A 13,657-nucleotide genomic window follows, 5' to 3' on the forward strand; every position below is an offset into this window, starting at 1 on the left:
AAATCAAACCGAGCCCTTGGCCCAGATGGTTTCAGTATGGGCTTCTATTCCGGTGCCTGGGATCTCATTGAGGATGATCTTATCCGAGCTGTCCGCAGTTTCTTCCTTAATCCATCTCAACTCTCTTCCATCAATCAAACTTTTCTTTGTCTAATCCCCAAAAAGGCTGGTGCCTCTTCTGTCTCAGATTTCCGCCCCATCTCCCTTTGTAACCTCCTCTACAAATTCATCTCCAAAATCCTTGCGAATCGGCTAAAAAAGGTTATGCATAACCTGGTTAGTCCCAACCAATCGGCTTTCATCGCTGGTCGTAGTATTGCGGATAATATCCTCCTTTGTGCCGAGATTGTCAGGGGATTCGACAGATCCTCTCATTCCCCTGCAGCCCTCCTCAAAGTTGATCTCCACAAAGCCTTCGACTCTATCCGTTGGGACTTTATTAGTGAGGTTCTCGCTGCCATGGGTTTTCCTCCTTCCTTCATCCATTGGATTGAGGTTTGCATCTCTACTCCCTTCTTCTCCGTTCTAACTAATGGCTCCCCGGCTGGTTTTTTCCCCTCTCGTATTGGTAGTCGCCAAGGCTGTCCCCTTTCTCCCTTCCTTTTCTCTCTTGCTCTGGAGGTATTCTCTTGGATCCTCCAAGCCAAGACGGATCAGCTCCTGATTTCTCCCATCCCTAAATGCAAAGCCCTTAATCTCACCCATCTCGCCTTTGCTGATGATCTCATGATATTTGCCAAGGCGGACCATCGCTCCATCTCATCCATTATCTCGGCCCTTACCTTCTTTGAATCCATCTCAGGTCTTAGGGTCAATCTTGATAAATCTACCCTTTTCCTCTCTGGAGTATCTGAGCCTCTTCGATCAAACCTATTGAATCTTTCGGTGTTCAAGCCCGGCTCCTTTCCTGTGGTTTACCTTGGTCTCCCACTTATCCCAGGTAGACTCTCTCGACATCACTGTTCTCCCATGTTAGATCACATCCGTAAGAGTCTCCAACTCTCGAAAAGCCGGCTTTTATCCTTTGCCGGTAGGGTGGAGCTCATTCGGTCTGTACTCCAATCATCCTACCTTTATTGGTGTGGCATTTTCCCGATTCCCAAGGCTATTTCTTCTGCAATGGAATCTCTCTTCTGTGCATTCCTTTGGAAGGGTCATGAATCTACTCGATTCCTCCGGCCTATCAGTTGGTCCAACATTTGTCGGCCCAAATTTGAAGGGGGCCTTGGTATTCGTCGTATCCAAGATGTCAAATCCGCTGCTTTACTCAAACTCATTTGGAAAATTGTCACCAACCATGATTCCATCTGGGTTAAATGGGTCCACTCTTATCTTCTCAAATCTGACTCCTTCTGGTCTGTCCGTATCCCTTCTAATCCTTCCTGGACATGGAGGAAACTTCTTCTCCTGAGACACCATGCTCTCCCTGCCATTTCCATTCAGATCTCCTCTGGTTCCTCCACCTCATTCTGGCTAGATCCGTGGCATCCGTTGGGTATTCTCATCAATCTTTTCTCGCCCCGCTCTGTCTATGAGACCCGCATCCCCAAATCTACCCGCCTCTCGCATTTCATCTCTAATGGTTCTTGGGTCCCTTCTCCTCACCATAGTCTCACGCAAGTCTGGAACTCTCTTCCCCCTATCCTCTCCCTTCCCCATGATAGAGTTATTTGGCTCCCCTCCTCTTCCAAAGTTTACTCTACTCCCTCAGCTTGGAGCCTTTTCCGTTCTCCCTCCCCCCCCCCACTTGGCCCCCCTTGGTATGGTTCAAAGGTCATATCCCCCGCCATTCTCTTACCCTTTGGAGAGCCCTAAACATTGCCCTCCCAACCCAATCCTTGCTCGTATCGCGCCATATACCTGTGAACACAAATTGCATTCTTTGTTGGAATAGCACCGAGGATATTGAACATTTGTTCTTTTCTTGCCCCTTCTCTAGTGCTCTTTGGAGAAAAGCCCTTACCTTCATTTGGCCCCGCTCTCGTCGCTCTTTTGGGTTTGCCTGGGATTGGTCTGGGTTTTGAGTAACTTTTTTGGTACCTCTATATGTGATCAAATTGGCAGGCTTGTTTTTGGTGCTTCAGTCCATCATCTATGGTGGGAACGAAATCTCCGGCACTGGACTTCTAAATCTCGCTCTATAGATACTATTTGGAATGCTATTTACTTTGATGTTACCTCAAAAATCTCAGCTAATCCCTCACCCCCGGTTGTTGACTCCCCAAGGAACAGACTCATTGTTGTTGCGTGGGGGCTCAACTCCCAAATCCATTCTTCTCCTTGATCCTTGTTCTTAGGATCCTTCTTTGTATTTGCTTCTTCGTCTTTAATTGATTATTTATTCATCCAAAGAAAAAAGATCAAAGGCTTGTTTTTCCTTCTATTTTCTTAATTTCATGAAGGAAGGATTTGAGATAGAATGCCTATAGTTGTGCCTCTACCATCTCCTAGGCCCCTCTATACTTTTTTGCATTACATGTATATAGATTATCATTTGTAAATCCTCTAGTCATCTTGTAAGTATTCACGCATGCCTCCTGTCGCGCAAAAAACTGGCCATGTGGGTGTGGTTTCACTTTCCCATGTGACTCCATGCACACCTCCCCCAATCCTAATATATATATATATATATATATATATATATATATATATATATATATATATATATATCTGTTTATTTTATTTTCCTGTTTCTACATTATGTTATTATGCAATATGCAGTTCCTTTTTGTTCTAATCATTTCATTTTTTGTTTCAGTTGTTTGAAGTTAAAAATGATGCTAAGATGAAGAGAACGAGGCAGAGGCCATTACCTTCTGCACGTCTTTCAGTCCCTCATGCAGCCATCTGGGCAACTAGTGTTGGTGTCATGGGCACTGCTTTGTTGGCATACAAGGTATGCAAATATTTTGGTCTACCACTTGTGTGCATTTTCTTTCTACAGTATTTTCTAGTTTGACCTAGAGAGCCTATGTGCATTATGCGATGAATTGTACTAGGAATAAATAGTCGTGTAATTTCTCTGATGTGATTTTGGCAGACTAATGCCTTAGCAGCGGGGCTTGCAGCTTCAACTCTAGCACTCTATGCATTTGTATACACACCATTAAAGCAAATTCACCCAGTAAATACATGGGTTGGGGCTGTTGTTGGTGCCATCCCTCCACTTCTTGGGTAATCTACTCTCTACTTTATCTTGGTGCCAGCAAATAAATTAATCTTGAACTCTTGAAGTTAGTGCTTTTCTCTCCCCTGGCGTGCACATGCTGAGGTGTTTTATTTGCATGGTAATATTTTGTATGTTGGTAGGGTTTAATCATTTTCTGTTCACAACTCAGCTCTAATGGGAGTTGCTATTTCAACCTGTAGGTAGACACTTCATCTTCAAAATCTTGGCATGTCAGATAGCATTTTCAGAATTGATGTATGCTTTAATTTTTCGACTCTTAATTGACCAAATCCTTACTGCTCCCTCCTACCCCAGTAAAAGAAAGGGGGAAAGAAAATGTGCCTATGGCAGAGGAGCCTACTAGAGGTGTTTTTTAGATCGTGCACATATATTTGAAAGGTTTTTAGTTGATCTTTCTCTTCTTTTTTATTTTTATTTCACTAGTTAATGAAATAAGTTTAAGCCTCTTTTCCCCCCCCTCTCTCTCCCACCTCAAACGATTCCATTTTCAGTTTCGAGTTGATATGGCTTCTCTTAATTTTGATGATTTCACTACATCTTAGATCTAGGAGTATGTTGAGATTTTTTTCGTGATGATTTGATTTTCACATAATACATCATGTTTCCACCTTCCTTTTATTTGGTTTAGATTAAAAACTGATTATTCTCATGGATGGTAATTGCAGAAAGTCTTCTTTGAATTTTGATGATTTCACTACATCTTAGATTTAGGAGTATGTTGAGATTTTTTCGTGATGATTTGATTTTCACATAGTACATCATGTTTCCACCTTCCTTTGATTTGGTTTTAGGTGGGCAGCGGCTTCTGGTGAGGTTTCACTTAATGGATTGATTCTTCCAGCAGCTTTATACTTTTGGCAGTTACCCCATTTTATGGCGCTTGCATATTTGTGCCGTGATGATTATGCTGCTGGAGGGTACGTTTGCTTCTTATGAAAACTGAATTAATCCTTAAAAGTTGATATGAATGCATGACCTTAAGTATCTTGTCAATTATGATGATGAAGGAAAATGTGGAGAATGAATCAGAAATGGTAGACCGATAATTAGGGTCATCAAGGCAGGCCCATAGTATGACAACATGACCCTAATCATCTGATACAGTTTCCCTTTTGTTGTCAATGAATTACAGTGGAAGGTGTCATAGCATGAGAAAAGGGTGTATCAGATGATTAGGTTCTCAAGGCAGATTAATTTTTTGGCTGTCAGTCTTGTCTTGTATGTTCACTCCTGAACCTGCTGCATGTTTTGGTCCTGCTGGAACTCGTGAGAAACTTGGTTATCCATAATTGTTGACTTGATTGCCGTAGCTTGTTCTCTTATCCTGCTTTTATTTTCACATATTCAGGTTTAAAATGATCTCTCTTGGTGATGTTTCTGGTCGGAGAACTGCCTTGGTGGCTTTGAGGAACTGTCTGTATTTGCTTCCTTTGGGCTTTTTAGCTTATGACTGTAAGTTATAGTTTGGAAAATCTTAGAATCATGTCATAATATTTTATTAGTATCTTTAATCTAAGTAGATCAGATTGTAATACTCTATTACAGGTATTTTTCTATTCTAGGTAGATTACTCATTTATTGCAATCTTCTATTCTAGGTAGATTTCTCATTTATTGTAATCTTCTATTCTAGGTAGATTTCTCATTTATTCTAATCTTCTAGGTAAGATATTCTTTCCTATTTCATAGATAGCAGCTGTGTATATATGATTGTAAAGTTCTGAATAATACACAGAAGAATAAAACACTTCAATTCCTATTTCGTCATGGCATCAGAGCCAACCAATCTTGGGATTGCTGTTCAGCTTTCAGGCCTTCATTGCCTTTAATCTCTGGTTTAATCTCTGGTGTTTCCGCCACACAGAGATTATTCTTCCTTTGACCTTTATCGCCATTCTTTATTCAGCTCTGTTCTGTTTTTTTTTCCTTACCTGAAAAACAGAGTTTTTCTTTCTCCGTCTTGTCTGTCGTTCTATTGCATCTTTGGTTACTGTTTCACATACTATTTTTAAGCACCTACAAAGAGTATGTCAGAACCAAGAGAGGTTACTTCCGGGACTGCATTTGATCAAACAATCAAAAATCTGCAGAATGGAGAATTGCAGAATATTCAATCTGCCTACAGGCTCGATGGAAGAAATTATTTAAAATGGTCTCAACTCATTCGGACCATTCTGAAGGGCAAAGGAAAGATGAGCCACCTGATTGGAGATGGACCGAAACTAGGAGATCCAAAATATGATGCATGGGACGAAGAAGATTCTATGATTATGGCATGGATGTGGAATTCTATGATTCCAGAAATCAAGTGATACATGCATGTTCTTGGCAACTGCCAAAGACATCTAGGAGGCTATCCAACAGACGTATTCTAAGGCGAGAGATGCGGCCCAAGTCTATGAGGTCAAGGTTAAAATAGTAGCAGCCAAACAAGGAAATAAAACAGTTACAGAATATGCAAACCAGCTGAAAGATTTGTGGCAAGAGTTGGATCATTACCGAGTCATCAAGACGAAGTGCTCTGAGGATGCTGCAGTAATAAAGCAGTATATTGAGCAAGATAGAGTCTATGATTTTTTGGTTGGGTTAAATCCTGAGTTTGACCAAATAAGGGTTTAGATTCTTGGAAAACCAGATGTGCCGTGTTTCAATGAAGTTGTAGCATTGGTTCGAGGGGAAGAGAGCAAAAGAGGACTGATGTTAGAGCCTACAAGTGTTGATAGTTCAGCAATGGTATCTTAAGGAGGAGAGCATTCAACTCCCACAACCGACTAGGCATTTGTTGCTGAAAGTGGAAAAACTGGGCAATCCAAACAGCAAAACAGAGACAATCTATGGTGTACCTATTGCAAGAAAGCTCGTCACACATGGGAAAGATGCTGGAAACTTCATGGTAAACCTCCTAGCCGAGAGTGGGGGCACAAAGGAGAGCAATCTGGAAATAATGGTCAGACGCATGTTACATCTGCACAGCAACCTAAAACCACTAATAAAGAGGTTGCTAGCCTTAATCAAGAGGACATAGAACGTATAAAAACTCTTTTGAGCAACCTTAACAAAAAACCAGGTACATGTTCTTTGGCATATTCAGGTGAGTTTCCACTTTCTATTGGATTAAATGTCTTTAGTAATTCTCTTTTAAGCCCCTAGATCATAGATTCAGGTGCAACTGACCACATGACACACTCACCAAATCTTTTCACCACATATTCTCCCTGTCCAAGTAGTAGGAAGATAACTACTGCTGATGGCTTGTTAACTACTGTGGCTGGAACTGGAAATATTGAGCTCAACTCATCCCTCACCTTGAAAAGTGTCCTACATGTTCCTAGACTATCTACAAATCTCGTTTCTGTGAAGAAACTCACGCAAGATTTACATTGTAATGTAGTCTTTCACCATAATAGTTATTGTGTATTTCAGGACAAGGATTCGGGGAGGACGATTGGACATGCTAGAGAAAGGGATGGACTCTACTACCTTGAGGCACCAAGCCAATCACATGCTACTAATGGTAGTCCTTCTCAAACCAATAAAGAAAAAATATGGCTTCATGTCACCAGTTTTGGACATCCTTCCTTTAGGGTAATCAATCTTTTGTTTCCTTCTTTGTTTCAAGGCATATATGTTGATGAGTTTCATTGTGATGTGTGTGAGCTTGCTAAACACAAGCGTGTACCACTTCCTTTAAGCAAGAAAAGAAGTTCCATCCTCTTTTATCTCATTCATAGTGATATTTGGGGTCCTTCTAGAGTTCCTAATGTGTCTGGGGCTAAGTGGTTCGTGTCATTCATTGATGATTGCACTCGTGTCTCATGGATTTTCTACTCAAAAACAAATCTGATGTTTTGTGTTCTTCCCAACTTCCATTCTATGGTTAAAAACTAATTTGGAGTTGGTATAAAATGATTTAGATCTGATAATGCCAAAGACTATTTCAATCAAATTCTAACTCCATTCTTTCAAAGGGAGGGAATTATACATGAGTCATCGTGCGTTGATACCCCACAACAAAACGTAGTAGCTGAACGGAAAAATGGCCACCTTTTTGATGTAACTAGAGCCTCCCTATTCCAACACAATGTGCCTAAGTCATTTTGGGGGAAAGCAGTCCTCACAACAACTCATCTCATAAATTGGCTGCCTTCGAGAGTCTTAGGATTCAAGAGTCCAATGGATGTCCTTTCCCAGTTCTACCCAAACCTACAAATGACAAATAACCTTGTTCCTCGAATTTTTGGGTGTGTCTCATTTGTTTATATTCATGGACCACATCGGGGTAAATTAGATCCTAGAGCACTCAACTGTTTATTTATAGGATATTCCTCCACTCAAAAGGGCTATAAGTGCTATCACCCTCCTTCAAAAAGATTCTATGTTTCCATTGATGTCACTTTTCATGAACATAAGTCTTATTTTTCCACATCTCATCTTCAGGGGGAGCATTCAATAATGGAAGATAAGAATGGGAATTCCTTACTTGACTTAGAGTTCACTCCCAAATACTTCACTATGTCACCTGAGTTAAACTGTGAACAACCTAAACTTGTGTCAGACTCACCTGTGTCAAACTGTGAACAACATGAACATATGTCAAACTTTGAAATGAAAGAGCCTATTTCTGATATTGAGCATGTGAGATTTGGCAAAGGAAAGGTGTTCTCAAGGAAGAAGAATCTGGTTCCAAAATCAGTGCAAGTTCAAGACTCCAATCCAAATTCTGGAAATGAGGTACAAATGACTAATCCTTCACTACAAACCGAATCTGATGTGCCCATAGATAGTAATGAACTAGACCTTCCTATTGCCATTAGGAAAGGCACTAGAGAATGCACAACGAAACCCATGTACCCTCTTGCCCAATTCTTGTCCTTTAAACATTTTCCCCCATCTCATAGAGCCTTTCTGGTAAGTTTAAACACCATTGCCATTCCTAACAACTTATTTGAGGCTTTATCCAATAAGGAGTGGAAGCAAGCTATGAATGTGGAGATGGAAGCATTAGAAAGCAATGGAACCTAGGAACTTGTAAGGTTACCAGAAGGGAAGAAAACTTGTGGGGTGCAAATGGGTCTATACATTGAAGTATCGAGTAGATGGATCTTTAGAAAGGTACAAAGCAAGGTTGGTAGCCAAGGGCTACACCCAAACTTACGGGATTGACTACCTTGAAACATTTGCTCCAGTTGCAAAAATGAATACTGTCAGAATCTTACTATCCTTGGCGGCAAATTATGGTTGGGACTTGCAACAGTTTGATGTTAAAAATGCATTCTTGCATGGTGAACTAAAGGAAGAAATTTGCATGGAGGTTCCATCGGGTTATGAGAATGATTTAGCTGCTAATGCTGTATGCAAGTTAAAAAAGGCCTTATATAGACTCAAACAGTCACCGCGGGCATGGTTTGGTAGATTTACTAAAGTCATGATTAGTATGGGTTACAAGCAAAGTCAAGGAGACCATACATTGTTCATCAAGCACTCATCATTAGGGGGAGTCATGGCACTACTTGTGTATGTTGATGACATAATAGTGACTAAATGAAGAAAAAGAGAAACAAAATTTGACTCAATGCTTGGCTAAGGAATTTGAGATCAAGGCTTTAGGAAGATTAAAATACTTCCTTGGCATTGAAGTTGCTCACTCTTAACAAGGAATTTTCATCTCTCAACAAAAGTATATCACTGATCTCCTTAAAGAAACGGGAATGGCCGCGTGTAAACCAGCAAGCACTCCAATAGATCCCAATAGTAAACTTGGGAATGCAGAAGAAGATGTTGTTGTGGACCGAGAGATGTATCAAAGACTAGTAGGAAGACTAATCTACTTGTCTCACACAAGGTCCGACATAGCATATGCCATTAGTATAATCAGCCAATTCATGCACGGTCCAAAGGAAATTCACTTGCATGCAGCTCACCGTGTGCTACAATATTTAAAAGGGACGCCAAGGAGAGGCCTTTTATTTAGAAGGAATAAAGGAATGATACTAGAAGCATACACTGATGCTGATTATGCAGGGTCAGCAATAGATAGAAGGTCAACCACAGGATATTGCACCTTTCTTGGTGGCAATCTTGTGACATGGAGGAGCAAGAAGCAGAATGTTGTGGCCAGGTCAAGTGCAGAAGCCAAATTTCGTGCAATGGCTCATGGAATATGTGAATTACTTTGGTTGAAGATTATCTTAGAAGACCTAAAGGTTGAATGGGTGGACCAATGAGACTCTATTGTGACAACAAATCAACAATCAGTATAACACATAATCTTGTTCAACATGGCTGAACCAAGCACATTGAGATTGACAGGCACTTCATCAAAGAGAAGCTGGATAGTGAACTGATTTGTACGCCGTATGTGTCTACACACAGTCAACTTGCTGATGTACTTACTAAAGGATTCAGCAGCTTAGACTTTCAAAAATGCATATCCAAGCTGGGAATGGAGAATGCCTATTCACCAGCTTGAGGGGGAGTGTGGAAAATTTTAGAATCATTATCATAATATTTTATTAGTATCTTTAATCTAAGTAGATCAGATTGTAATATTCTATTACAGGTATTTTTCTTATTGTATTTTTCTATTCTAGGTAGATTACTCATTTATTGCAATCTTCTATTCTAGGTAGATTTCTCATTTATTGTAATCTTCTATTCTAGGTAGATTTCTCATTTATTTTATTCTTCTAGGTAGGATATTCTTTCCTATTTCATAGATAGCAGCTATGTATATATTGATTGTAAAGTTCTGAATAATACACAGAAGAATAAAACACTTCAATTCCTATTTCGTCATATAGTACTGAACATAAAACGTTTTCCTTTATCAAGAAGTTTGTATTTACCTGGTTTCTTTTTTTCAGTATGTAGCACTCTAGCTGAACCCTTTTGACATTGAGAAAGTCTAGAAAGAGATTGTTGGTTTTATGTACATTCGGCAAATCAACGTGTATGGACATGCTCTTGCAAATAGTCATTTGGATGTTTAGTTACACATCTTGGGCAATCATGCACATGTAGAGTGCCTTTGTTGATAGTCTTGGTAAAGTTAATCTGATGAAATGATATGCTGTCACTATAGTTAATGTGGCCCTAGATTGAAAGGGATCAACTAAGCTCCAATTACCCAAGATCTCTACAGAACCATCCTGTTTGAGTAGGCTAAAATTCAGTGCAGCGCCCACTTGAAAGTTAGGGTTAGGGTCACTGATGGGGGTTATGTCAAGTTAACATTGAGAAGGGTATCTGCTGAAGTTACAACTAAATCAGGTGGTTAAATCTCGATTTATAGAGCATCCCTAGTAGAAATAGGACTGAGGCGTAAAAAGGTAATCTCTGGAATCTGATGGCAGGTTGCAGCCAGATATGAGTGGTTTCATTAGGAAGGTTTGGGGATATATGTCCAAAGGGGTTGAAGATCCAGGGGTTGAATTGGGCTGTGTGGAATCGTTGTGAAAAACACTCGAGTATGTTCCAGATAGTTGCAGGTTGTCAAAGCTTCTAGAATTGAAACTGGAATAAGTTTGGGTATGTTAATGCTGAGTTTTAATGAAATTCTTGGGCAGCAAAGGGAATTGAATTCATCTATGTGGAGCTGTCGTTGGTTTTGGATGTGTTCTAATGGAAGATCTAGGCTGTGGGTAGGTTTGATTAAACTAGAGTTTCCAAATCCCAAGAACGAAAAGAGAAAGGGAAAAGAAGAGACTACAGTAAGTCATATATTGGCTAAAAAAGTGGACTTGGCTATTTTGTGGGTGAGTTGAAAACCCTTGAAGGAAAAAGCAAAGAAGAGAGTCATTAAGGAGAAAGGCCCTGGAAGATTACATTCAATCGTTGCACTTGCATTGGATCTCTAGGAAGGTGTCTCCAATCTTAATCAAGGGTATGTAATAGATAACTCCAACAAGAAAAAAAGGGAAGAAAAAGGAAGAAGTGAAAAGAAGAGAAAAAGACACATTAGGGTCTCTTCCATTAGCTCACTTACCAACCACTATTGAGTGACTCATCATCACATTGAAGGCTACAGAAAGATAGTTGAGCTTTTGTGTACTTAAAGAAGGTTCTGCAAAGGAAAAGAAGAAAGAGAAAAAGAAAGGGGTCCCACAAGCAACTGTCCATTTGAATATTCTAGTTTCACATGTGTAAGAGCAAGTTGAATATTCTAGCAACTATCAGAGCAACAGTCTGCTGCTACTTAGAGCTTCCCGTAGTATTGGAATTGAAACAGAGTACAGGTTGTAAGGTTTTCCACCTATTGCTTGTTTCATTTATAACCAAGTAATTCTAATGTGCTAAAGCTCTATTGTATATTGTTGAATATCTATAGTAGCTTGTGCTTGCATTATATTGCAAAGTGATTAGCTCACTGATTTTTGTATTGGGGTGTTCGATGGGTGTTGGACACAAATGCAGCTACAGTATATTTGGTGTTTGCCTCATAATTGTATGTTGGTTAAACTCTTGTGCCCCTGTCTGCTGTAGCTAACTAAAGCAGCACTGTATTGAGCATATACAAGAAACCATGGATTTAGGGATGTGCCAAACCACTCAAATATCTGGTGTAATGTTTGTCGTTCCTGTGGATTGTATATGAATACATGTGGTGTTCTGTCTGTAGGATGGGTGTGCATATTGGGTAGACCTTACCACAGTGTCGTATGAGCTTCTGGTTGAGAGTCAAAAGGTGTCAGGTGTGATTATTTATGTGATTGGTAAAATGGCTAGCACCGACCAGCCAGGCATGTCAGGGACTTTGTGACTGTGCATTCAAGAAGTGTTCTTGTGAGAATGTGAGGCTCAAAGGATTGAGTATTGGAATTTTGCTGGTTCAAACCCCCCTCTCAGTGACAACCATTGTTTAACAAGGTCTTATTATACAAGATATCCTAAGCCATGTGTGAGATTTTTTCTCAGGTTTCTTTCTATTTTCTGTTATTGCTGATAAGCTTTCTATAGCTAGAGCTTTAGTGATTATCGTACGATGGAAAAAAGATGAAGCTTATAGCTTTTGCTAATAGCGCAAACTGCTATACTCTTTCTTCTTCGTATTCCACCACTTGGTACTTTATTTCTATTTCCCGTTGATCATTATAATAGTGTCCTATTTGTTCCACTGTCGTTTCTGGTTAAGGCATCAAGAAGATCACTTGCTGCTTCTCTGATCTTGTTTTCTACTTCAGCAACTTTGAGTTCAAAGTTCCAGTTCCAAGCATCAGCTGGTGCTGATATTTAGGGGGTTTGATCAACACCTCATCCTCTCCCTTTGCCGGATCGCTGGTAATTTGCGGCTGATCCAACAGCTATGTTTGTCTATCACAATTAGTTACTATTGTAATAACTATAGAGGCATTAAATTGATGAGCCATACGATGAAATTATGGGAGAGAATAATTGAAACCCGGTTGAGACACTTAACTACAGTTACGGAGAACCAATTTGGGTTTATGCCGGGAAGATCTACAACGGAGGCTATTTACTTAATTAGGAGACTTATGGAAAGGTATAGAGAATGTAGGAAAGACCTTCATATGGTATTTATTGACCTAGAAAAAGCTTATGATAGAGTCCCTAGAGCGTTAATTTGGCAAGTACTAGAGAAAAGAAGTGTTGCAAGTAAATATGTAGATATAGTTAAGGATATGTATGATGGTTCGGTGACTAGTGTTAGAACAGTGGGGGGACAAAGTAATGAATTCCCGATAACAGTTGGGCTACATCAAGGGTCAACTTTAAGCCCATATCTATTTGCACTGGTAATGGATGAATTAACCAAAGACATTCAAGATGAGGTCCCCTGGTGTATGCTTTTTGCGGATGATATTGTGTTGATTGATGAGACCCAAGTGGGGATTAATACCAAATTAGAATCATGGAGAGTAGCTTTGGAATCAAAAGGCTTTAAACTTAGTAGATCGAAGACAGAATATCTAGTTTGTAACTTTAGTCATGATCGGGCAGATGATGAAGTGGTGATACTTGACGATAAAGAGATTCCTCAGAGTGATTGTTTTAGGTACCTAGGTTCAATCATAAGTAAAAGAGGTGATTTAGAAGATGAGGTTTCCCAAAGAATTAAAATAGGGTGGATGAAGTGGAGAGGTGCATCCGGGGTCTTATGTGATCGGCGTATTCCATTAAAGCTTAAAGGAAAATTTTATAGGACCGTTGTCCGACCAGCTATGATGTACGGTGCAGAGTGTTGGGCTGTTAAAAAAGAATCATATAGATAAACTCAGTGTAGCAGAAATGAGGATGCTACGATGGATGAGTGGCAAAACTAGGATGGATAAGATAAGAAACGATCATATTAGAGTTGATCTGGGAGTTGCTCCCATAAGTGATAAGCTTAGAGAAAGTCGTTTGAGGTGGCACGGCCACGTTCAACGGAGACCTATAAATGCTCCTGTTCGGAGAAGTGATATAATCCATATTGAAGGAACTAGAAGAGCTAGGGGTAGACCTAAGATAA

At 39.9% G+C, this 13,657-nt stretch overlaps 1 protein-coding gene across 1 annotated transcript in view; it reads left to right on the top strand.

Moving 5' to 3' along the window:
• Positions 1-13,657, top strand: part of LOC149000351 (protoheme IX farnesyltransferase, mitochondrial-like) — a 29,998-nt gene that overhangs the window by 14,448 nt on the left and 1,893 nt on the right. Inside the window, exons 3-6 of the mRNA XM_089140943.1 lie at positions 2,759-2,896; positions 3,041-3,174; positions 3,982-4,107; positions 4,539-4,642. Of these exons, the coding sequence (XP_088997069.1) occupies positions 2,759-2,896; positions 3,041-3,174; positions 3,982-4,107; positions 4,539-4,642 (502 nt within the window). The remainder of the gene's footprint in view (positions 1-2,758; positions 2,897-3,040; positions 3,175-3,981; positions 4,108-4,538; positions 4,643-13,657) is intronic.

This window comes from Hakea prostrata, chromosome 11, assembly GCF_041222555.1.
Source record: "Hakea prostrata isolate BN-2017 chromosome 11, UWA_Hpros_2, whole genome shotgun sequence".
In the NCBI taxonomy this organism is placed as follows: Eukaryota; Viridiplantae; Streptophyta; class Magnoliopsida; order Proteales; family Proteaceae; genus Hakea; species Hakea prostrata.